Source organism: Helicoverpa armigera, chromosome 31, assembly GCF_030705265.1.
Source record: "Helicoverpa armigera isolate CAAS_96S chromosome 31, ASM3070526v1, whole genome shotgun sequence".
Lineage (NCBI taxonomy): Eukaryota > Metazoa > Arthropoda > Insecta > Lepidoptera > Noctuidae > Helicoverpa > Helicoverpa armigera.
Window position 1 is genome coordinate 2673040 of NC_087150.1, and position 27579 is coordinate 2700618.

At 38.4% G+C, this 27579-nt stretch overlaps 1 protein-coding gene across 7 annotated transcripts in view; it reads right to left on the reverse strand.

Moving 5' to 3' along the window:
- LOC110378619 (la-related protein 1) overlaps nucleotides 1–27579 on the reverse strand; it is a 99430-nt gene that overhangs the window by 59921 nt on the left and 11930 nt on the right. For 2 of the 7 annotated variants that reach the window (XM_064043386.1, XM_064043388.1), the window contains exons 2-4: nucleotides 21873–21893; nucleotides 8173–8278; nucleotides 7269–7348 (exon numbers count right to left, since the gene is read on the reverse strand). In XM_064043386.1, coding sequence (XP_063899456.1) covers nucleotides 7269–7348; nucleotides 8173–8278; nucleotides 21873–21893 — 207 coding nt within the window. Of the gene's footprint in view, nucleotides 1–4275; nucleotides 4530–7268; nucleotides 7349–8172; nucleotides 8279–21872; nucleotides 21894–27579 lie in introns of those variants that run through there. The other 5 variants (XM_064043389.1, XM_064043393.1, XM_064043387.1 and 2 more) reach the window with 4 other exon arrangements.

The window sequence follows — 27579 nt, forward strand, 5'->3', positions numbered from 1 at the left end:
GTTGTGTTGAATGTTTCTGTTGTGTTGGATGTGTCTGTTGTGTTGATTGTGTAGTCTCCAGGTTTAACTTTGCCTCTAATTATGTGGAGTGTCTTGCATTTGTCGAAACCAAATTGCATGTTGATGTCTGTACTAAATTCTGTTGTAGTGTCTATTAGTTTTCTCATTTCTTTTTCTGTTTTAGTGTATAGTTTTATATCATCCATATATATTAGATGAGAAATAGTGGTTTCGTCTGTTGTGGTGTGTTTAAGACTATATCCGGCGTGGCAGTTGTGGAGTAGAGTGGATAAGGGGTTCAGTGCGAGACAGAACCATAACGGGCTGAGGGAATCCCCCTGATAAATCCCCTTTCTTATGAGTATCTGTCGTGTTGTGATTGTGTCATTGTGGTGATGTAATTGTAGTGTGGTTTTCCAGTGGGCCATGATGTTACGCAAAAAGTGTATTACTTTTGGATTAATTTTGTAAATCTGTAGGATTTGGATTAACCAAGAGTGAGGTATGCTGTCAAAAGCTTTTTTATAATCTATGTATGTACAGTGTAAATTTCGGTTTTTCGAGGTGGCATGTTTGTGTATTATTGAGTCTATAACTAACTGTTCCTTGCAGCCCATGTGTCCTCGTCTGCATCCTTTTTGTTCTTCAGCTATTATATTGTGGTGTTCTATGTGTTTGATTATATTGTGGTGTTCTATGTGTTTGATTATATTGTGGTGTTCTATGTGTTTGATTATATTGTGGTGTTCTATGTGTTTGTTATTATTTTTATTATAAATGTATGTCTCTTTCTGACCTCGGGACTACAGAGTCCCGGATTTTTGGGAGGCGAACGTGGGGCCGAAGCCAACACGCTGAAGCCCTTTTGAGACAACTTTAATGAAATGGCGACACAAAACCGACGATTATCCCCGTATGCACTATAGAAATGTAACCAAGGACAATCCCCGGTTCTGTGCTAAACTATTGCTAACTATGGAGGAAAACTACTTGGGCTATTGTGATGGGATGTTAATGGACTAGGAATGGGAAGACTATGGGAACTATGGCACCTGCCGATAACAATGTTTGCACACGTAAAATGGCAGGTGGAGACTCGCCAACTCACTTACTGGGCCCCCGGGAATCAGTCACTGAAAAGCAACAAGAGGGCAACAGGGACATGAGCGGCTGAGAAGGGTGAGGATACCTCGGCGGACTTTAAACGCAGATCACGCGCTCCCTGTGGGTCCAGCATCACCGGCCCACTCGCCACTTACCACGAGGCACCTACCCTCCGAGCAGGACTAACCTTGCTCTAGCGACTCCACTCTGACCGGCCGATGAAGGCAAGCCAAGAGGCGGGAGACCTATCCCCCGTCATGCTTCACTCTGGCAAGCCGGAGATGGGGGACAGTATACTCTCCCTGGAGCACTCGGATATATAGCCCCGCGGGGTCGCTACTCCCCGTCATCCGCCTCAGATGCCCTGCGGGGCTTATTTTTATTATTATTACTAGTGCCATGAAATTGAATGCCGATGTAACGCCACTTGTAAGTAATCAATTCAATTTGCTCCTTAGATTCAATTTCCTTTCACTTTCTTTTACACTTTTCCGAGGTCAGGGTACGATCTAACCCAGATGGGTAGTGAAGTTGACCTTACAATATTTTTTACCTTACATTGAAATAGTAAAACATACACATAGGATATCAGATATAAAAGCAATGCTCAAGTTTGTGGCTCAATAATATTTAGACTGAAAGCCGACTCCAACATCATCTCATCTCCCGAGCCTTTTCCCAACTATGTTGGGGTCGGCTTCCAGTCTAAGATGCAGCTCAGTACCAGTGCTTTACAAGGAGCGACTGCCTATCTAACGACCTCAACTGCGAGACTGGTTGTCAGACTTACTGGCTTCTGGCACTCGCAGAATTCAATGAAAGAAGACCCCAAAATAGTTTCTAAAAGGCCAGGCAGATGAGTACTAGCATGTTCTAAGCCAGCTTACTATCCTAGCTTAAGACTACCTCATGTATCCCGAACACAACTCTCCAAGTAGAACACATCGTTAGAGAATTTAATCATTAAAATACTTGGAGCTAATAAAATGGTTGCTTAAGAATCTTCACACATAGAGAGCACGTGACTAGCTTGTCGACCTTCCGTCTAGACTTATATTGCTTTTTAGAAATGAACGGGGTATCATTACTACCTAACTAGCGGTCCTTCTCCGTATGAGAAGAGGCCTGTGCCCAGCAGTGGGACGATAGAAAGGCTGTAACAGTAACAACTAAGGGCCCGATACATGCTACGTATTAAGAAAGAACCACTCGATCGATTTTGTGCAAACTTTACATAAATCATCTACTAAATAGTTCAAACAAAGCCTAAACATTTGGTTTAGATAGGTGAGTCGGTTCTTGAGTTATAGAATTACAACGAAAACTGGCATTAACTCTTATATTATAGAGATAGACAGACATGTGTTGCTTGGGAGTTGGTTGCACCACTTCTTCCCAGCAAAAACACATGGTAAGTGGTGAAGGGTGGACGTTTTCTCGACTGTCTTTTGTTTTTGACGTTTGCAAAATGCTGATTTATTGGCCTAATTTGGATAAACTTTTCTGAGTTTACTAATAAAACTATAGATACACAATCTGCCTTTTTCGGTCAGCTTAAAGTGCCAGTTTGCGTGCACTTTACAACACTAAGAAAAATAGCCGCAAGCGAACTATTTCAAATGCTAACACATAATGGTATTTTAATACGAAATTGGCGCAATCATTCCTATCTATTTTATCTATAAAACCAAAAGTTCAAGGCTACTAATAGTCCAAATATCAGGGTCAACCTGATTTTTTAATGCATAATTATTAGTTAAAACGATCTTCTATTTTAATTATATACTTAATTTTTTAAATGCTGCAAGCCTCTTGGGTACGCTCTCAGTTGACAGCGATGGGGGTGAATTTTTTGACGCTTTTTAGATTATTGTTTTTATATTATTGCTTCAGTAGGAGTGTTTTTTTGTGTTGTAAATATCTTTGTAAATAAATATGAGTAATTTAGTAAAATAATTAATATGTGAAACTACATTTTTTAGTATTTGTTCTCCGCGGTTTCATATGCGTCCCGAAGGAACTTCATCGCGCACGTGTGAAAAAGTATATTAGTAATTATTTTATGCTATATCAACATAAATAGACATAAAAACTTTAGCTTTTTTTAAAAGAACATCTCTTCAGAATAAAAGCTATTGTAGCGACAGAAGATTTTAAACAAAAAAAAAAGGTTTTAGAAGTGGTTAAATTTTTTGGCCATTAGTGTAATACTGTTTTTATTTTCCTATGTCAGGCTAAAGTTAACTTACACCTAAAAATATTTATATTTAATGATATATTGTGTACAGAAACAAATGCATAAAATAAGCTTATCTTTGTATGCAATAGAAGGAAAATCTATACTTTATAGGTAAGAGTGAGTTTATGACGTATACAGTAGCCGGTAATATATTTATTTCTGAACCAATCCCTACTAATATTATAAATGCGAAAGTGACTCTTATCTGTCTATCTGTTACGCTGTCACGTTTAAACCACTGAACTGATTTTAATAAAATTTGGTACAGAAATAGAGTTGACCTTGAAAAAGAACATAGGATAGTTTTTATCCTGAACTTTTGAAGAGTTCTCTTGGAAATGCTATATAACCGAACTCGATGCGGGCGAAGCCGCGGGCGGAAGCTAGTTTGATAATATTTTTAACCAATGACAAGCCAGTTACTTTTGAGTATCACTGCTATTAAATCTGGTACGAGAAAAAGGTAGTTTCTTCGGGATATAAAGGAAACCGAGGGAAACAGCTTTTTAGCAAATGTCTTCTCATAAAGAGAAGTCACGCTTGGAGGTCCAGCCAACACCGAGGTTCCAGTCCATATGGTTAAAGTATACTCCTTAGTACACATAAGGTATGGTCACCCATCCATAAAAAGGCCGCAGAAATTGCCGCTTACCCTAACCAGTATTACATAAACAATATTTCAAACATATAAACAGAATATAAATATTTTGAAAAGACTACTGATTCCTGTAAGTAGACGCATTTTTCCTTCACTGCGATCTCCGTTTGTACCACAAAACTGTGAAACTGACGTCGAACCATATCCAAAGGTACAAATATGTACTGCAATATTAAAACACCCTCCTTATCGCTTCTACCGAAATAACGGAAAACGTGAAATAAATCGCGAAAAAACTAAACTAATAACAATTAAAAAAACCCATATGTGTCACCGTAACGAATCTGAGCAATAAAAAAAAACTTCGTACAATTGTTAATTTTACGTTTACTTTTACTTGAACACAACACTTTTAAGTCCAACTTTAGCACTGAAAAACACCACTATTAACAAAGTCGGTTAAAAAAGGATTTATATAGGATTTAAAAATAGAATGTTGTTTATTTGAATATGGAATTATTTTTGTAAATTATTCGCGCCGAGCGCGCGACCGCTCGAGCCGACGATAGCCGAACAACTAATAGTGAGGCGCCACGCTGTTGTGGGCGCGAATCGAATCATATCGATTATGATTGCTTGACTGATCGGCATAATAATTTTTCTCATTAGTATTTTTTTCTATGAAAATTATTAAAATCTATTGCTGAAAAAATTTAGAAAATTAAACACAGGCTATCTAAAGGCATACAAAACAAAACAACAGTGGTATTTCACATTCATCTTCAAGGCACTTACGTATTATGATTACAATGTATCTAATTATACACTGGCCTTATGAACTAGATCTTGAGCGTTTCCAATTTAATTTATTCGTTACGTAAGTTTGTAAAGGGTATTGTGTATAAATATTTATTTGTGACCACTTTCACTGCGTTGTCTTGTCAGGCAATTATATTTATCGACTTCCTGTGGTTGCACCTGCATTTTTAAACTGTTTTAAACACATACATTTTTTTAGGCTAGAAACAACCACTACACTTGTGACAAATGTATGTTGAACTACACGTTATGTGAGATTTATTGGTCAAACCGTTTCGAAGATTAGTCAGAACAGTCATACAGATAAGAAAACACATACGCTACATACGCTATGCGTAAAAGTTCCTTAAAAAAACAGGATTAAAAAAAATAATTAAGTACATACACTCTACACATAGCTGTTATAAAGATATGGCAATTAGAACTAAGCTATTCACATTAGAATTGAAAATTCCCAGTAAATTAAGGAAAATTCGCCATTTAATTAAAAGTCTAGGTCACGAACTTAATAAAATTAGCCGCGCCTGTGAAACAACGCCTAAATGTCAACAGAAGGGCAATTCTGACGGTTACGCCTTTCCTGTTTTTTTTCTACATAATACAGAGATAAAAGCGAGTTTTTTAGCGATGAAATATCACACAGCTAAATAATTAGTATATTTTCTTAGTTATTTCAGTTATAGAAATATATGTTAACACCGGGTGCGTGGTTTGTATGGAGTACCTAGTTCCTACGGGACGCGGGTGAAACCGCTAGTGTATTATATAACATCAGTGTTATGTCCGTGGAAGCTAGTTTGCAATACACACACACGAGTGTTTTATACAAACCGACAATGAATTGAGCCTTGTCGATTTAGGACTAATATTTTTCGAAATCTATATAAAACTAACTTTAATTAAAAAACCCATGGCCTCATCATTCTGACAGTAAGCAATACCTACAGTAACATTATTCAGTAAGCCTACCAATAAAATCTATCGATACCACCGTACCGACTCGTCCATCGACACTGCCCAACACTACTTAACAACAACATGTACTGCACGACACGTAGAACACAATTGAAACCTGTTTTTGCGCAGCAAACCGCGGCACGGCCTTGATTCTCAGTAATTGAGAGACAAGTCTTAAATATTTTATCCCAAAGAATTTATAGGTGGCTAACTTAAACTCCTATGCCTGTTTTCACCTACAAATCTCTTAACGTTTCCCTACCTCAGTGTCATTCTAAATAAGGGCTCCCCCAATATATGTATAAAGGTTATAAGGGACACTTAAACTTTGGTGAAAACTAAATTCGTATTAAGTGTTCCCTAAAAGCTCTTAGTGGATCCTTAAATTTAGGTATTTGTTGATGAAAATGGGCATTACCACCTTATTATAAATCGTGGTTTTGTGATTTTATAAACTGTGTTTCGGATGGCACGTTAAACTGTAGGTCCCGGCTGTCATTGAACATCCTTGGCAGTCGTCACGGGTAGTCAGAAGCCAGTAAGTCTGACACCAGTCAAACCAAGGAGTATTGGGTTGACCGGGTAACTGGGTTGAGGAGGTCAGATAGACAGTCGCTCCTTGTAAAGCCCTGGTACTCAGCTGAATCTAGTAAGACTGGAAGCCGACCCCAACATAGTTGGGAAAAAGACTCGGAGGATGAAACTTAAACTCTTACCGTCGTACCGCAAATGCTTTTAAACATCTGTTGAACAGTTGTCTAAAAAATGACAAATTATGACGTTGAAATAAGGTCCGTTTTGCAGCCACAGTTTTTTTAGACAATTGTTCAACAGACGTTTAAATGTTTTTTGTGGTACAACGGTATAATTCTATGTAGGCACTCTATGTCTGAAATCACCAACCCGCATTGAACAAGCGTGGTGATATTACATAAAATTACTCTATAATTTCACAAAATGGACACGGGAATTTTTACACCAAATTGTTTCACGTATAATCATCATTTATTTCAACAACAAAAAAATACCTACATTTTCCTCTTTTGAAATAAATGTTATAAATATGTTTATTTAGGTATAAGTATATCAGTAAAAAAATAATTTCCATGATTTGTATTGAATTGATTTCGCGCACAATTTATTTGTATTATTTTAACTAGCAATAAATTGATACTTATTGCTTTTTATTATAATTATGCCTACCGTTATTTTCTTATCGTGTTGTTAGGCTAGTTAAAGGCAAGATTCCACCATTGTGGTACTGTGCACACAAAAGTTCCTTCTGGTGTACTCGCTCTAGCAAACAGTAACACATTGAGTGCGAACATTTCTAAAAATGTTCGCGAAATTGCAACACGGTGCGCGAACACATGCTAGCTGTGGACTCGCGAACGCTTTTCAGGTAAATAATATTTAATTAATGACACACACAGTCACAGTAAAATTCCGCTGCCCACTCCTGAACGAAATATCAATTTTCGCATTTCTTCCGCTATACCTTGAGGAACAAAAGTGCAGCAAGGCCGTTTGCAGTAAAAGTAAAAATATTACCTTTTGATTAACTTTCGCGTGCTTCGGAGCCTTGACAATCGCCGGCTTGGGCGGCGCGGGCGCCGACACAACCACTGGTTCTGCGAAGAAATTTTGTATGTGTGAAAAATAATTATGGGGAAAAAAAATTTGGAGGCAATTTATTTATTGCTACGGTCTATCTAGACTCTAGAATTAGATTTAATAGAGTTTGGAGACCGTCATTGTTGCCATCAAATGAACTATACTGCGAGTTCTTACTTAAGAATTTATTTCGCGTTTGACAATGCTGGTAGAGAGAAAACCATAATTTGCTTGAATATAAGTATCGAAATAAAATCAAAACTAAGGGATAGAGTCTATAAAAATGTGGAGTCAACACTGCAACCGTGTTTTCTTATATCAAGAGTCCGGAACGCCTAGCCGACTCAGTTCATATAGCACTCACATTCGCAGTAACTGAACACAACATTGTTATTGTATACAGTGGACATTTAGTGCAGTTTTGTATCACTATGCTAAAGACATAAGTCGCGGTAGCCTAAGTTAGTAGTATATGAAGTTGGTACGAGTCCTGACTAGGCAAGTAATATCTTGGAATCCAATGACTCAGTAAAGGTGAAGGAACATCTTGAGGAAACCTGGACTTAAGTCTGAAATCGCCTCCGCCTAGCTAGACAATTCCAGATTTTTTCTGAACTATGCTTGGGTCGGCTTGCAGTCTAACCGTACCTAGAGTGACTACCTAGTAAACCTACTCAACCCAGTTATTACCCGGACAACCCGATACTTCATGGCAAGGTCTTATCGCGATAAACAACAACATTATGCAGTATGCATGCAGTTTTCACTAATGGATGGGATTCCTTACGAAGGTTCAGGTTAATCCACACCAGTATCAAGTAACATAATATGCAGTAGTTACCTGGCTGCACTCTTCCTTGCTGCTGAGGCTGAAGAGGTGATCTCTTTTCCTGTTCAATCATAGCTGGAGCCGCTGGGGGCGGCACTCCTGTACTGCCTCCTCGCACCTGGTGAAGAAGAATAGCTTTCATCAGTATGGACCTCTCACAAAAGGGTTTTGACTTCGCAAAGCTGTTTTAGGATGAGTTGGCCCTAATGAGCGATATACATAGATTCGGGAGTAGAATTATGTGAACCACCAAATTGTGATGAGTTAATAAATCAAAGTTATATATTTGTAAGTTATAGACTATATTGAACAGTAATCAAATAAGACTAGCCAGTGTGAGCCGCCTTTGTTACATGGAAGCGCCCTAAAATATCCCTTTAGTTTTCAGTATGTTCAACAGAAATACATCATCTGCGAAAATTGTAACTGCCCATCATAAGATACAGCCTGCTAACAGACAGAGAACAAAGTCCTTTTAACAGGGTACCATTTTAACCCTTGGGCCTTTCATCTAATAGGTTCATAATGAAGAGACCATTCTAAAACGTTTTCGATATGGAAGAACAGAAACCATGGCAACCGATACACGTCTACAGCATACACCCACGTGCACGGTGCAACATGCATTTAATCTCAGGTAATTCCCGATAGCTAAACGTAAACATATATGTATGGATATTTCTCATACATTTTCCTTGAAGTCATAACTCTCGTATAGCAAAACAAATTAATATTTTTCTCGTTAACATTTGTACTTGAGAATTACTTGGAATTACCTACTCAAATGTTACCTACTCAAAGTAATTTTTTTTATTAGAGGCGATAATGCACATATGTGTAGATAATTTATTTAACGAAAGGGGGTGACCTTACTTGTGTGGGTTAATATACATGGACATTGTCTTTGCATGTCTAAGCTCGGGAGCGCAAATCGCCTTGTCATACAAAGATATGAGCCGAGTCACAGAAAGTGCATATAGATTTATATACATAAGTAGCCGAATTGTAATATTCGTTCAGTATGAGTTAGCTTATTTATCGAAGAAGGCTATAAGGATTCCTTCCATCCCGGTCCGCTAAGTAGTTCTACGGGTGAAAGCGCTGGTGAAAACTAGTCTATACTAATATAATAAACTGGAAACCTTTGTTTGTGTGTATCCTAAACACTCCGAAGCTACAGAATCGATTTGAAAAACTTTTCACTGTTGGAAAGCTACACTCTTCCCGAGTAACATAGGCATATATATTTTATACCAGCACCGGCAGAAGTTCCCATGGGATGCTGGTTAAACTTCTTTCAAACGCTACCTTTAAAATGGAAAATAGTTTTAAAATAAAAGGTACAGTTAAATACAATGTAAATTGGTCTCACAATTGGAACAATTATTTTTAAATACACCTACCAAATCGAGTTCTGATATCAGAACTAGTTTACGGTATCGAAAATTGTACGTGTGGTACAAGTCATATGATTATCGCGTTTTATTATTTGCAACGAAGTAGACAGCTAAAATAAAGGCTACTAGACTCATTGTTGGCAAAGGCTGTACACATATAAGTCACCTACGCAGGACATATTATATAGGGCACAAGCATTTGCTTGGACACAGGTGCACTCACTATTCCTTCACTCTCATAGCACGATGGGATGACAATCGACACGACTGGAGATCACAAGTAGGACCGACATTTACATGCTCTCCGATGCGTGGATGTATCAATCAACAACTTTCAGACTGCGGGCTGTTTTGTGAAAGTTTCTCAAAACTCACAAAGCTATTTTGGCCCGGAATTGAAACCGACACTTTGCCCAACAGGTGCTCCTACGCCGTGCAAGGGAGTATACAGGTGTAATTAGGTGGATTTCTGCGACGCATTCAGCATGGCTAAGTGTAAGGAGCCTCGACTACTCGTTTTTCGCTCCAATAGTTTACCATTGGCATAAAACAATAAGTCGTAACTATATTTCAAATATGAATAAAAAATATTATCGCAATCACCAATGAGATTGGCCATCAAAATAAATTCAGCTATAAAATCGCTCCGCTTATAACTCTGTACCATACCCAACCCGATATGTCAACACTTACGCTACAGATACAGCGAAAACCTCTTTATCTCCCACAAAATAAAGCCTACAATCGCCTAGCAAAAACCGAAGTAAAATTAACCAACCGGTCTTTGCATTTACTTGAAAATGTCAACTTTAATATTAAGCAATTTCTTGTTTTATTAGGTTTTCATCGATCATGGTTATTTATTGCTGATACAGCTTCCGTCCGCGGTTTCGCCCGCGTCGCGAGGGACTCACTTCCCGCACGTGGATATAAACTAGCCTATATGTTACAGCTACATTATTGCCTCCTTTCATCAAAACTCAGTTCAGAAATACCTCTACTACTCAAACAAAAATTCAGTAGTCTTCGGACAGACAGACGGAAGAGTTACCTACACTCGCATTTATAATACTCGTACAAAATAAGAATATAGTCTATAACCTGGGAAAGGACATAGACAACTGCTTACTCCATTAAGGAAAATGCTTCTATCGGTACATGAGAGAAATCGCTGGGAACAGCGAGTATTGGATTCTTGATATCAGGTAGATAGGCTTAATATCAAGTATGCAGCAGGAAGCCGTCAGAAGGAAACGGCTAGCCAAATGATGACATTAACATCCACCCAGAATTACCATAACCAATTATTATTATAATCCAAACTGTACCGTTCAATCGCGTGCTAAAACTGAAACAACTTCACGGATCAAGGCACGGACTGAATAATCGTATACAACAGAGATAGGGGATACAAAAATAACAAATGAACGACAGAGAGAGGACAAGTATGAATAAAAGAAGCATTTTAGGGTTCCGTACCCAAAGGGTAAAACGGGACCGTATTGTTTTCGCTCCTCTGTCTGTCCGTCCGTCGGTCACCAGGCTGTATCTCAAGAACCGTGATAGTTAGAGAGTTGAAATTTTCATAAATGATGTATTTCTGTTCCCGCTATAACAACAAATACTGAAAACTAGAATGAAATAAATGTTTTGGGGGGCTCCCATACAACATACGTGATTTTTTTGGTCATTTTTGCACGATATCGACAACGGTAACAGGGAGATGCGGTTTTATAAATAAAGTAGATACGGAACCCTTCGTGCGATTCCGACTCGCACTAGGCCGGTTTTTTTACAGGACAACGTTCGGCGTTTGAAATAAAAAGCCGATGAGCACTTCGGTTTTTGTCGGGCATCGTCGGAGGCCACGAGGTGGGAGCCACCTGCGCTTGCGACGGTTAGCGGGTAATTAAGATGGATGTATTAATTTTTAACTGGCTGCCAGACATTGTTTTTTTACCGGTTTTCAGTGTAGCCGTTATTTCAGTTTTCACGCTTGCTTGAGGTGGTTTCAGGCTTTAAAAGTCTAGCTTTCTTGAATATGTTTTCCTTCACGTTTACTAAGGTCATTGTTGTCCAAGATACACTAAGGAAGTTATATTAGTACTTGCCTGGCCTAAATCCCTTTAGCATATAGGTACAGTCCAGTGGTTAAAGCAGCTTTTAACCACAGAACCACCACGGCTTCCTCTCTTATCTACATTCTACCATGTCGACCGATTTTGTGCAAACTTCTCATAAACTATCTACTAAATAGTCTGAACAAAGCCTAAACATTTGGTTTGAATAGGAAAGTCCGTTCTTCTATACTATCTATACTGATATTATAAAGAGGAAAACTTGGTTTGTTTGTTTGTTTGGTTGTAATGAATAAACCTTAAAATCGATTTTAAATATTCTTTCACCATTTATCTGCGAGTAACATAGGCTATATTTCATCCCGGTGCGGGCTGTAGCTTCCACGAGACGCGGGTGAAATCGCGGGAAAACGGTTAGTGAGTTATAAAATTACAATGAAAAGTGACATAATTTTTTATGTATTTATATAGATTTGTCAATATCTTTTTTCATTGGAAATTCCCAATTTACAAGCTTCATAACTAAACCGTAAACCAACCAGGCTCACAAAACTATTAATGACTTTGATGCCCTTAGTTCTAAACGCTTGGATTGTTGCCCAAACCGTGATGCTGCGAATAAAACAATCAACATGTTTTGTACGAGATTATGTGACCTCGGGGTGGGCGAGAATCGAGATATATGAGAAGCAGAAGTTTATGTATTGACTTCATCATCATCTGCTTATAATCTCCCTATCGGAGTCGGCTTCCAGTCCTACTATGCAACTGAGTACCAGTGTGCCACATGGACTGAGAGTGACTACCTATCTGACCTCCTGAACCCAGTTACCCGGGCAACCCGATACCCCTATGTAAGACTACTTGTCAGACTTTCTGGTCTTCTAACTACCCGTACAAGATATTCAAATGACAACCGCCAATTTAACGTGCTTTCGGCAAAGTCAAATAATTTTATTTCATTTAGGCCTCTACAAGCACTTATGAACGTCAAAAAATGAAAATAAGTGTGATTCTAGTTGCCAAAAATATAAATAAGATACGATTCTAGTTGCACCACGCTGGAACCGAAACCAGACCTTACGATACGTGAACTTCAATAAATCGCTCTTAATTTTAACTTCATCCTAAAAATAACCGAATCTAGGCGGTATTCAAACAAAACATGGACCCTAAAAAATTTGCAAAACACGAGCCGTTGTTAATAATAACTCCCCTATAATACAAGGGTAGCTAACCCTACGTGCCTACGCTGGGGTAGGACCTACCCTATGTTATTCGATTAGCCGAAAACACTGCGAATGTTCAGATCGAAACTTGGAAGGGTTATTTTGCGAAAGAATATTAGTTTAACTAAATAGTTGTAGAGATAAACTTTAGAATTAATTATGTGTTGTCTTTAATCAATTAATCAATAAATATTGCAAAAACTCGTGGTCTTATTTACAAAAAAGTTAAACATGCATTTTGTGTTGTAAATTACGCCATCAATTTTCTTCTCTACATCGTTATTTAAATCTTGTTTTTAATTGAAGGTAGGTAAACACATTATCAACGCCAATAAATCTCAAATGCATATAGATTAAGCGAAACAAATACATACACCTTAACATTTTTAGATGCAACACAATTAAGTAGCTTTAATAATTTAATGACCGAGAATTCTCAAACAAAACAAGCACAATTTACTCCGTCGCCTCTATCCCTTCTGAACTCTATAACACGTAAACACGCGAATCCAGTCCGTCCGTGTAGCCAAAAGACGCCTTTTCAAGGACATCTCGAAAGTACAATAACCTCGATCGAAAATGTCCTTCAGGGAGTCAAGTGCGTCACTATAAAAGATGGGAAAGAGGCGAGGCGAAGAGAATTAAAATAAGAAAGTACTTGGTCTGTTCTAAATATTTTTTGGTCTATACAATATTTTTTTCAGTTTCATTCTTCATCTTTTAGGCAACCCATACATATTTCCTTTAGTCTACCTCTCCTGCTTCATACCATGTGTTTGATGAAAGAAATATAGAAAGAAAATAATTTTTATTGCGCAAATATAACTATGTATTTGATATTATTATAGTTGATATTGCGGTTTCTTCTATTGTCTATTTTGCTCTTCTATCTTCACTTTGTATTTTTTTAAGAATATAGCTCAGATATTTCGGTTAAGCTGCATGTATTTATTTATTTAGAACCTACTTTAGTACCGGATAAAATGTCTACAATCGTATTCAAATACCCATTTACATATCTATCACCAAAAAAGTAAAAGTAGTTTTATTTAAACAAATTAGTAAACCCCATTTCTTATTACTTAATTACGCATTGATCTTCCCATAGAGAAAAGAATTAAAGAGCACTTAATATTAGTCATACCTAATTATAAATCGCAATTTTTAAGGCCCACAACACATAAGAACCAGAATAGAAATGGAGGCAAAAAAAAAAACAAGATGGCGGACCGTTTTTTGCCGCCAAATCTCGTGATAGGTTATTGACATTAGATAATCTTATATTTGTTGTGATGTAAGTAGTTTTTGTAGTTAAATTATAACATCCTGGTGACATTGAAAATGAAGGAAGAAAAAAAACTTAGGTGGTCTACACGTGGATAGATGAAATGTGTGAAAAAAGTATAACCTATGTCTTAAATTATTGACCAATAACTAGAGACGTACGAATGGCAGTATTTTTTTTTTTTTTTTTATTCCAATATTATAAAAGAGGAAGCCAGCAAGTCTGACAACCAGTCTTTCCTAAGGGTATTGGGTTGTACGAGTAGTATTTCTTTTTATTGTTTCTATTCCAATATTTAAAAAAAAGAAGTCAGTAAGTCTGACAACCAGTCTTTCCTAAGGGTATTGGGTTCTACGAGTAACTGGGTTGAGGAGGTCAGATAGGCAGTCGCTCCTTGTAAAAGAAAGGTACTCAGATGCCTCGGGTTAGACTGAAAACCGCCACTAACGTAGTTGGGAAAGGGCTAGACGGATGATGAGACGATCACACTGCAAGGCAAACATCGTGTACAAAACTGTCACTTGGGTTGATGGATCAAGACATGCTGCACCTGCCTCGATCTTCGGTGACCTGATGCTGAGAGTGAGGAAAGAGGCGCCCGACTCTTACCGCCTACATTTACTCTTACTGAGCTTGGAAATTGAGAATCTTCCTCATTCAACTCAAAACCTACCCCAAGATATTTCATAAATCCACTAACATTACGTAAACGATGTTCATTTGTTTAATAAGCTAACAATGTACTTATTACTAAGTTAGTATGTCTATGTACTCAGTTACTGAGATAAGTATGTCAGAATACTTCCTACTGGCTTATCAGCGTAGACAGGTCAAAGTCATTATTTTGTGTTAGTGTTACTATCTGAAGACCGTTCCCTATACTCTATCCTTTGATTTGCTTACTTGAGATAGGATTTTGACGTTAATTCCATACAAGTTATGACAATGCCTATCTGTAGTAAGTGAAACAACAGATAGATAGATTTTGGGAACGGCTGTAAGTTCGCTAGTGAATTTATTGTAGTGACGTTGAAGTTAAGATTCTGGTTTTCCCACAATTTAGGTCTTGAACTCGGTTTTAAAGATAATGGCTGTTTTTCTGGCGTCCCAGGGGAACTATTCCTTGAACCTCTATAAAATATAGCGTTTTCACTCTTAAAAAACGTAGCTTTCTATTGGTAAAAGATTTTTCTAAATCATTTCAGACTGCTTATCTGATTTCCTGAACTCTGGGTACCGGAACACTCTGGTTGTCAGACCTATTGGCTTCTGGCTACCCGTAACGACTGCCAAAAATATTCAAATGACAATTGGGACCTAGCGATCTAACGTGCCTTCCAAAACACGGAAGAACTCTCTTATGGGCTCGTCACCATCACAGTAGACTACAGACCATAAATCATACCAAGTCTACAATTTGAAATTCGTCATTGATCGATGAGTTACCACCTTATCACGAGTTGTAATGTAAACCCAAGGATTCTTTTATCAGAACTTCAATGTTGTTAGAGCAATTTATTTCTTTGGACTCACATATTTATTGTTTAATGATCGACGATCGTTCGTTATTTGTACAATCCTTAGTAGTTATTGATTTGTTTGAAAATGAAGTAGATTGTTCGCGCGAGTTACCGCGGCGCTGGTACATAAAGGGCTTAAGAAGGAACATGATGGGTTTTCGTCAGTGAGAGTCTAACACACCCTCCACCCACAGCGGGAAAGAAAATTTTGAGGATTTCTCTTAAAAAAAAAAAACAGGTACTCAGGGCTAGAACTAATTGATAAATCAAAGATACACAAATTAGATAACCCGGGTCCGAACTAATTCTCGCAGATGGATTAACAGGATAAGGGCAGGAGAATGATGATGATGATGGATTAACAGCAGCCTATATTACTATTCTGATACAGCTATTTTACAAGTTTTCGCATATTATAATGTTTATCCTTTAGTAATTACAAATAATATAAGGATTTAAGGTTAAGACTTCTCAAGAAATACGAAGATGAGACGAATGTACACTTCCACAGTCTCATAGGAAGACAGGAATTTGACGTTACTTGCATGGGGCGAGCATCTCAATTTTATCTCCAGACAGCAAATGAACAGATAGAATATAGGGAACGGCCACTAACCTACTTAATCGTAATGCGAAAATGGCATAAACACAGTTACCACAAAAAGGACTAAAAAATCCGCTAAGAAACCCAGTACTAGCACAAATGCAAGCCGGAAGTGTACCTTATCAGCTCTTATCACAACTGGCGATTGTGTATAGGTTAGGAAACGGTTCTCGCTTGAAGGAGGTTAAAGGCATCGGTATGGAATGTTACTGGATTAATGCGTGTAGTGAGGCTCAGAATTAAAGTGCATTGTTTTTAATCACGGAAATATATCTCACTAGCTAAAGTCAGCAGTTTCACCCAAGTCCCGTTCGAGTAACCTAAGACACCAGGGTAATATAATAAGTAGCCAACAGCCTTCCTAGATAAAAGGGCTATCTACTAGAAGATATTTTGGACTTTGTGAGTTTCTGAGATTTTAAGGATTTCAGGCAAATAAACTCTACAGCTTAAACAGATTATTTTCTGGAAAAGTTATTAAGTCTCCTAGATATGCTTTCAAAAGCATATAGGAAAGGCAACTTTTTATCTTATGGGACGCCGGTGAAACCGCTGCCGGAAGCTAGTTAAAACAAATTAAGATTCAATAACAATAATTAATGAACAGAAATTAGAGGTTAGAGCTAGAAAGTCAATCCTTGTAACCAATTGGCATGAAGATGAAGATTTAAATTCCATCAAAATCCAAAATTGCGAAAGAAACTGCTACTTAAAACAATGTCACATGATTTCTGGTGCTGGAATGACGTAAAAAGCATAAACTTTACATAAATAATGAACAGCTTTACAATTATAGAAGCCCCACCGGAAACATCCAAAACACTAGTGAGAATGCTAACACTAAATAATTAAGACAATGTAGAATAAGATGTTGTTGCTATAAAGCAAGAAATTGAAAGTATTTTGGACACAGCTATAAATTATGTATAGTAGTCCTAGCTCTTGCCCGCGGTTCCATCTATATCTTCGGAGTACTACCTTTCGCACAACCTATGTCCTTTCTCATCTCAGGCTCGAGACTAACTAGGCACCCGTTAAATAGGTTCAATGGTTTCGGCGTGACAGCGCGTCAGACAGAGTTACTTTTGAGTTTATCACATTGTAAGGGAGTCAGTTACTACAAAAATTCTACTAAAGTTGTACTAAAATTCAATAAAGAGTTTATTTTTTGACATGGTGGGATTTTCATTAAACTTAATATTCTTAACTGAAAAGACCGATTGTATACAATCATTCCTCATGAATGCAATGCAGACAGGAGGTACACTGATAAGAAACAAATAACTAAATGAAATGTTTGTCAAAAATGATCCTATCGATAGAAAATGAATGAAAGACAGTATTGACAACACCAGAAAGAGTGTTACTTTCCCAAAATAGACAACCACTAGCCACATTAATGAAACGTTCACAGACTTAGACGGAAGCCATAGAGAGCTAATGATCGTCTCACGGAATGACGTCACATGAGAATTCATGTGAGACCAATATTAAAAACAATAAAGTTTCAAGGCCTCTCGTTACGTGTCATAGATGTTTGAATAATTCTCTTGGAAACAATAGAATCTAGCTTTAGTTTGACATGAATGGTCTTAAGGCAAAGGAATCAGCAATAATATGGGCATATCAAATAAGTTTCTATGATGGAAACGAAGCTAAAATGCTCTTAACGACACTAACATACTAAACACAACACAATAGCAAAAGAAGAGAAAAAACAACTGCCAAAAACAAAAGAAAAACGTAAAATTAATTTTGGGGTGATCGAAATGGGTCTCTCGGGGTTGCTACTGACTTTATTTTGCCACCGACATCTAGAACGATGTAATAATCCGATGATTTAGTAATCCGAATTTTTCTCCTTTCTATGTCTGTTGAAAAATGATGACTCTAAGCTTGAGTAGCATTAAAACAATAACCAAACCATAACAAGCCGTGAAATGCCGACTCATTGGTCAAATCGGTGATTTGACAACTGAAAATGCTTCGAAGTTATTATTTCTTTTTCAAATAGGCCTTTGCAGGCTCTTATGAATTGTCACACACAATAGTTGCATGGTTCCAAAAAGTTAGTCTCGAAGAGAAGAGCCGGCAAGAAACTACATGGGACACTCTTTTTAAGAAGGTAAATGTTCAGAAAGACTCTGTTCAGTAAATGGTTTAAGAAAGTCTGCGAAAACCAAGATCCCAAAATGCGGACAACTAGGAAAAAAGCTCATACAAATAAAACTCTAAGAGTAACATTCGTTACAGCTATTTCTTTGGCAATGCTGGCTGAAAGCCAATCTGGCTACGCTGTAAACCTGTAAAACGTAACTGATGTAATATTAACGTAGAATGGTTTTTTGACGTAGAATAAACATCCTGCTTGTTTTTGCTATATTCTATCCAGTTAGTTTTATTTTGATGTCATGTCTTCATAAATGCTATTTATGACGTTTTCATCATCATCATCGCAGCCATAGGACGTCCACTGCTGAACATAGGCCTTCCCCTTAGATCTCCACAGATACCAGTTGGAGGCGACCTGCATCCAGCGTATTCCGGCGACCTTTATAAGATCGTCTGTCCACCTTGTTGGTGGACGTCCTACGCTGCGCTTGCTAGTCCGTGGTCTCCACGTGGTCCGTGGTGGACGTTTTGCAAGGAAAATCCATGTTCTCTCTTAAAGTTCTCTCCTGACAGTTTTTTGCCAAAATGGATTAGTTTCGTTACATAGAAATAAATAAACTGCTTTAGATACGAACCTACGCTATAAATAGAACGGCTTGTGTGTATGAAGTTCTGATGACAATACAATAACAGTACAGTCGAACTGATCCGATGATAGAGTCGGAAGATATGAACTGGAACTTCATGACGGAACGTCGTATCATGGCTGCGTTTGGACTTATTAGAAAAGTCTTGCAGAGAACTTTGACCAAGATTAGCGTGTTTTTCTACTGTCTTTTTTACACTATTTATTTAAACTATAAGGGCCTTACTACAAAAACTTTAAACCCTGTTTTACACTTGTCTAATAAAATTTTGGCTGCAAAATGAACCTTATGTCAACGTCATAATTTGACATTTTTTTAGACAAGGCATAAACTGACGTTTAAAAGTTTTTGTGGTAAGACGGTAAATTTTTACTTCATAGTATATGTTTTGCCTTCTTCTGTTTTTACTTTAACAAAGTCTAACACAACAATCAGACGTATGACGCATTTAAACCGTGTGACTATAAAGTTACAGTTTTTCTATTATTCACATCGAAGACGCTGCGACAATGTTACGTCATGCAGTTGTATGATTATGGTGCTTCTAGGACATATTTTACATGTTAGATTGCTTCCGTGGCGTAAGTATAAATTAATATTATTTACGAGTAAGTGAACAGTAATATTAATTTATGAAAAAGATTTGAAAGATTTAGATGACAACCGTACTTTGTTTACATAGTTTAGGTCATTGTAAACTACCTCGATGGTCTAATCAAGGCAAAGCGGTGCATGGGAACTCAGCTTCAATTTCTGCATCGGATTGAAATCGCTTTGTGGGTTTTACAAACTTTCACAAAGCAGCCTAGAGTCTGGAAGTTGGTGATGAAACACCAATGGTGTCTGGGAGGCCGTACGTAAAGCCGTCGTCCCCAAATGCTACTCAGTAGCAGACGTTGTTAAAATGTCACGTCAGAGGCCGTCAGGCGGATTTGAGAAACTCTAACACTAGAACTTGTTAGGTAATTAAATCTGCAGCTCACTCGCTAAGAAGACTCCAATCATTAGTTCGCAAGTGATGTCGCATTCAAACCAAATTACAACGTAATTTAGTACATTTTCCGTATGACTCATCTAAAAGTTCAGACATCACATAGCTATATTTAGCCCTTGTCTGTATTTACTCCTTACATAATACATTTCGCTTGTAATGTCAAGGTCGCTTTCCCGAACAAAGTTTGCTTACAACGGATTTTGCTAAGTACTTACTTATGTTATAAACGAGAAAATAACTCCGTCGGTCTACTTACGGAACCTATTTAACCGATATTTGAGCCTGATAAAGACCATAGGCTACTTTCATCCGGTGCAGGAAGTTGTAAGCTCAGGACGCGGATGTAACTACGGGGAACAGCTAGTAACGTAATATGAGAATAACCAAACATTTATAAAGCATCATTTGGAAGAAAATGTCAAAAAGGTATATAGAGAAAAGCCACCCGATCCAAAAAGCATAGATAGACATACAAACTTCCTCCTTGGCATGGTATAGTGGTCATAAGCGCTGCTGTACTATTTTCATTAAGGTTCCGAATCCAAGAAGTAAAACGGGACCCTATTACTAAGACTACACTGTCCTTCGATCACCAAGCTGTATCAATTGAACCATGAATGACAGATAGATAGATAGATGGTGTTGAAATTACAGTAAAAAATGTCAATATCAGCTAATACTGAAAACTCAAAATTAGTGTTATGAGGAGTCCCTTGGAAAGCTGGTGAAATCACGGTAAACACCGAGAGTATACTAAGAATGGGTCACCATTCTACAGTCCTATGAAGAAGAACCGACTTTAAAACTCTACGTACTTCGTCGTCGTGTGAGAAGAGGCCTGTGCCCAGCAGTGGGACGATGAAAAAGGCTGAAACAGTAACTTCATCCTATAGAGAAAAAACCGATATGAAATTCTACCTAACCAAGGACAGCCTACTTCAAAAACATATCAAAAGACCTTACTCTTGGCCCAACTGGTCGGAACTAACCTGGTCGGAACGCCGTAAACTGTCACGGCCACATTAATATTACACACTCATATATTTAGCCGTGGTTTATTTTCATAGCCAGCAGTATTCCGGTGATGTACAGAAATTAGATAACGTGTTGGAAGATGTTTTGGGAATATAGATGTGACAAAACAGTTGTCTATTTAGTTATGAAGGTCCCCAGCATGTAAATAAATAAAGAGGAAGAGGACGACCAAGGAAACGATGAGACTCGCTCGAAGTAAAGAATTACTCCTGAGAAGTCGCCAGATAGAAGAGTGTGAGCTCGTAGCTAATTAACACCTGCACATGTTGATTGATCATAAGGTTACGCAACTCTTGGTACGATCGGTCCATTAATGGGTGACAATATTGACATGAAGAGTTTTCCTCTATGTCATTAAAAAGCCAGAAAGTTTCACAACCAGTCTTGTTAAGGGCTAAAGGGTTGTCCTGGTAACTGGGTTGAGTAGCTCAGATAGGCAGTCGCATCATTTGGTTCACTGGTACTTAGCTATTTAGACGAAACTTATAGAAGAAAAAATCCTACATCAGTCTCGGCTAGCTGAATATTACATGTTCGGCAGTCGCTCATGACCACTACACCATCAAGGCAGTTACAGACGTTTTATCACACGAAAGCATATAAGCCATACGTGTATGTGTAAATATACATGTACATTGTCTTCGTATGCGTAAGCTCGGGAGAGCTCACTAGTGGTCGAGACGCCGAGTCACACATAGACAGTGTACATGAACGTTTACACACACAAGTGAAGCTCATCCGCTTTCGCGTGACAAGACATCTTTGATATAAATAAATATAATAAAGAAATGAGGGTAGAACTACAACATACCTGCAATGGGGTGTCTGACGTCTGAAACAAATGAACGTGTTTAGTTACAAGCGCGCTATACCAAAATTTTGAAAAACAAAGCCACAAACACAAAGCATGATCGTTTTAATGGTATAATGGTGAAGCAATCTACGGTGTGATGGAAAATGATTTGGAAACCCGATATAGAATACAATAACGCGTGATAGATAAACGGAATACTTATTTTTTTAATATGTAATAAAAAGATTTTCAGTTTTAAACATGCATTAACAAGGGAGACATAATATTTGATCTGAGATATCATCCTCCGAGCCTTTTCCCCAACATGTTAGGGTCGGCTTCCAGTCTAACCGGATGTAGCTGAGTACCAGTGCTTTACAAGGAGCGACTGCCCTATCTGACCTCCTCAACCCAGTTCCCTGGGCAACCCAATACCCCTTGGTTACACTGGTGTCAGACTTACTATATATTTATTTATATGTATTTGATCTGGGATATATCGGTCAAAAAGCAGCAATAGAGCCCGACCAGCCACCAAAGCAGAGAAGTCTTTAAACAACCAATAGAATTCTTCTGCTCAGGGATGTATCCCTCAGTGGTCACGAAAGTCGTCTTTGGTCCTCGTGGCCCCTCTCTAAAAGGCAGAAGACGGCAGAAAAGCTGAGGTTTTCAGTGGGTGCAAGCCCCACATAACCTCACCGTCTCCCCGGGCGGTGTGTGTATGCGTCAGGCATTTTCCACAGCAGAAACAAAAAAAAAAAAAGGGATACTACTGATTGGGCGGAGTCAGATGTTTGAATAGCGAATTTTTATTGGTTGTTTAAGAACTTTTCCTTTCTGCTCTGCTTTGGTGCATCTAGCGATCGAGTGAGTTCGATTCTCAGCTGCATCCAGTGAGACTGGAAGCTACAAACTTAGTTGGGAAAAGGCTAGGCAGATGATAAGTTTCGTTGAAAAAACGATATCACAACGACATAGCTATCTAATAGCCAGAATATAGTAACACATGCCAACAGACAAGGTCAAAAACAAAATGTCGGCGTATGTTTGGGTAATAAAGTATATAAACTGTCTATGTATTACACGGAGTATTAATTAATATGCTTCGTTAATTAAAATATTAGTTAAAATCATCTGTATGAATAGTTTTGTTGTTTGAAAGCACTTATACTAGGGCTTTCAATACCGGTATTACGGGATCCCGTAATACCGTGATCACGGATATATTTTGGTATTTTTCAATACCGGTATTGAGGAGCCCATACCGTGATTACGGTATTACAATCTTTTTATAATTTTAATTATTGTGGTTTGTTGTAATAAGTAGCAGGATGTTGTAATAAATAAGATAAATAACTACGACTCGTAAGATGTATGTACTCGTAATCTTATTCTCACACTTCACACTTGTGTATTAAGCGCCAACTTTTATCTCCAGCATACCCGCCTGCTGATAGTTCTTCAGCAGGGTTTTGTCTCCCTTTTTGAAGAACAGGACGACAACACTCCTACTCCACGCCTCTGGAGTTCTCCCTTCAAACAGGACGGCATTAAAAAGCTTCTGGAGCTCCCCCAGTACGGGCTTACCTCCTGTTTTTAACAGCTCTGTTGTAATGCCATCCTCGCCAGGGGCTTTTCCATTTTTGAGCTGTCTCAGAGCGATCTCGATTTCGCCACTGCTGACTACTGGCAGGTCTTCGGTGAAATGGCGTGTTAATGTGGCTCTAGAATCCTCATTTCCGGGATAAGGTCGAGATGCATGCGATGCGTATAACCGGCCATAGAAGTTTTCCACTTCCGAAAAGACTGCCGGCACCGAAGAAATGACTTCTCCATTTGTTGTGGTCAGCTTCGTCAAGTGGCTTCTTCCAAGAGATTGTACGAATACCTTTGACCCCCGATTCAGCTCAATTGGTCTTTCAATGTCAAGAGTATTGGAGCACCGGAGGTCGAGTCGTACGTGCTTGTAGATATCTTGGTTTAGAGCCCGCTTAGCTGACGAGGCGGGTTTTCACGTCGTTTCTTCATAAGCCCTGACGCTGCATGTTACAGAATCTCGAACCTTCCTCCCTGGGGATCCGAACCACATATTCGTGGTTCTGGTTAACGTCTGTTGTGGTTTCCACGGCGGCAAATCGGTTCTCCAAATTTGACTGGAACGTTTCAGATCCTGTCATGGTTTGGAGCAGTGTTGGTCGGAGCCTGGCCTTCATCAGACGGAAACGTTTGGCCTTGAAGTTGATATTCAGAGAGCCTCGGACAAGTCGGTGATCGCTACCGGTGTTAAACCTATTGATCACGGAGACGTCTCTGACTATGTGCTTCTTGTTCGTCATGATGAAGTCAATCTCATTTTTAGTCATAGTGTCGGGGCTAAGATTGGACGCTTTTTGAAACTAAAGGATTGTGTTTTAAAAGTTTTAATCGATCTAAAATTAAACTCCGATTTCGAATTAGACGAATTCGATTTGACAATATTAAAAAATGTTAGTTTGTAAACGGGATGCCAATTTACTAAAAGCGGATATTGCGCTAAAATTTATGTTGAAGAAGTTAGATGGTCAAGCTAATGACTTAAGCCAAAATCTTGCAAAAGCACTTCGAAGACGCATAAAGGAGCGACAACTTTTAATATCTGGACTATTGCAATATTTGCATGACCGACAATACCGTGATCACGTGATCACGGTATTGAAATTTCTAATACCGGTATTGATACCGGTATTGAAAAAATCCGGTATTTGAAAGCCCTAACTTATACCAAGAACTATTGGTACAATTTTAAAAAAAAATCGGTAAAAAAACTTTTAAGTCAAACGGTTTTATCTTATGTGCACTGAAAACTAGAAAATAAAAAAATAGTTACTTACCTGTCAACCTACGTAGGTGGTCTTGGTCATATTAGACTAAAATAAAAACGTGGGGCCCATTAACTGTTGCTGTAGTACTTTCTTCTAGAGGTATAATAGTTGTGGATTGCATCGACTTACTATAATCGTAACTGGAGATTTTGACAATCAATAAATCAGCCGTAGCGGCTTCACCAGCGAACGCCGAGCTCATGATCTACCAAAGTATAAAGATATGCTTTGCCATAGGTAGGGTTTCAGAGGGGCCCCACGTTTTTATTTTAGTCTAATATGACCAAGACCACCTACGTAGGTTGACAGGTAAGTAACTATTTTTTTATTTTCTAGTTTTCAGTGCACATAAGATAAAACCGTTTGACTTAAAAGTTTTTTTACCGATTTTTTATTTTCTAGTTTTTAGTATTTAATGAAAATGCCTACCGAACATTCCTCATTCTATCTAATTCATTTAGTGCATCATTATTACACGGTCTCTTACCTGATAATTTATTACAATCTAATTTAAAAAAAAAGTAAATTTTTTTAACGACGCCAAAAATCATCAAGTGACCCCTCCCTGGGTCAGCAGCGGTAAGGGGGTGCCAGACTCTTACTGACTAAAAATAGTTATGTTTCGTCGTAGGCCTTTTATGTACCAGGGCCACGGTAACTCTTTCGAACAATCCCGCAGCCCAGGCAGGCCTTGGCCCTGTTGGGCCCCGCTGGGGTTGCTAACAGTATTCTACTTGTGTAGCCCTTTCATTTGATACCCATATTGAGGGGGTGGTGGAAAAATATGTAATCCGCCATTTTGTACCGGCGGCCATATTAGATTTACAATGTTATTGATATTACTATATTGTATTGTCATCGGAATTAAAAGTGTATACAAAATTTCAGATTAATCGGTTGACAGGAAGAGGGTGAAATTTGAATTACTAAATTTGACCAAGGATAAAACAAGCGGGATGAGCTAAATAAAACCGTTTAAAGATTGTTATCAGCCATTTGGTAGCGGCTGCCATCTTAGATTTCAATTTTGCATAGTAAATTGTATTCTACTTGTTGAGACCTTTCATTTGATACCCATGTTGATGGGATTGATAAAACCTAAGTTATCCGCCATTTTGTAGAGGCCGCCATCTTGGATTTGAATTTTATATAGTACATTGTATTCTACTGGTTGAGCACTTTCATTTGATACCCATATTGATGGGATTGATAAAACCTACGTTATCCGCCATTTTGAAACGGCGGCCATCTTGGATTTGCAATGTTATTGATATTACTATATTGTATTGTCATCGGAAATAAAGGTGTGTACCAAATTTCAGATCAATCTGACAACAGGAAGGCACTGAAATTTCAATTTCTAAATTTGACCCAAGAATGAATAAATAATAAATAATAAAACAAACGGGGTGAGCTAAATAAAACCGTTTAATAAAAATTGAGGGCTTATTTATCCATTCCTGAGGAAGCCTATAGGAATTCTCTTTAAATTCAAAACTGTGATTTTTTGAAAGAAATATGTTTCTAAATGTTTTCCATAGTTTACGTCCGCGCTAAACAATACCGTTCAGCCGGATGGTTGGCTTGGAAGTTTTATATCTCTCCATAGACATAACGACAGATATATGGATCTGTAATTAGCTTTTAAGGAGAAAATCTATTATATTAAGCTGAACACTTCTCAAGTTACATAGGTTATATCTTATCAGCCCACGGAACGCGACTGAAACCGCAGGAGATTGGCATATATCGGTGAAAATAATCACCATCCTCATCATCCTCCGAGCCTTTTCCCAACTATGTTGGGGTCGGCTTCCAGTCTAACCGGAATCAGCTGAGTACCAGTGCTTTACAAGAAGCGACTGCCTATCTTACCTCCTCAACCCAGCCTTTTTTTTTTTTTTTTTTGTTGTCGCTGGGTAAAAAATGCTATTACGCATGCCCTTCCCGTCGGGGGACGGGAGAGGGGTATGTGGGACTCCCCGGTAACGACGTTCCCGGTATACCCACTAAAAAGGCCCAGCGGCACTCCGACCTCGCCTGAGTGGAGGGGGTCTGGGAATCTATGGCATCCAGTTCCTCAACCCAGCCTACATCACCATTCTATCCTATTATTATAAAGGCGAGCTTATCTTAGAAACTAAGTAATTCCTTCATCAAAATTTACAGCTACTTTCATCTATTCCTATCGGTACATCTACAGCTATATAAAAACATCTATCATCATCCTCCGAGCCCTTTTCTCAACTATGTTGGGGTCGGCTTCCAGTCTAACCGGATGCAGCTGAGTACCAGTGCTTTGCAAGGAGCGACTGCCCTATCTGAACCCCTCAACCAGTTACTATATGTATAAAAACACCTGTCTCCAACAATATTCGGCCCAACCTTTGGTAGATCAAAAGCGTGACCGCGATCCACTTTATGTAAACCTTGTGACACACACACTTTGATGTATTGGTGGGATCGACTCGTTAAATAACCTTTTCTATCCATGGGCCTGAGGGAATTTCAATCCATTGGCTCATGGGAATTTCAAACAGGAATTTGGTGACAAGGGATGAAATACTAAGGGTCGGTTCATATCTGACGGAAAATGCGTCGAGCGTATCATAAATGTATGATCGACGCACTAACGCATCATCGGTTAGGTGTGAATGATTGAATGTTTTACCGTATATTTGTCAGTTCTGGCGTTACGCGACCGATAATACGCGACGCATATTCCGTTAGATATGAACCGACCCTAAGCCAATTTTTCTAGGACTCAAAATCTTCTTGGAATCAATTAAATCTGTTTGTTCCCGGTTTCGGAGGCTCCAATTTATCTGTTCCCGTAACCCCGGGAAACTATGCAAATTAAAATC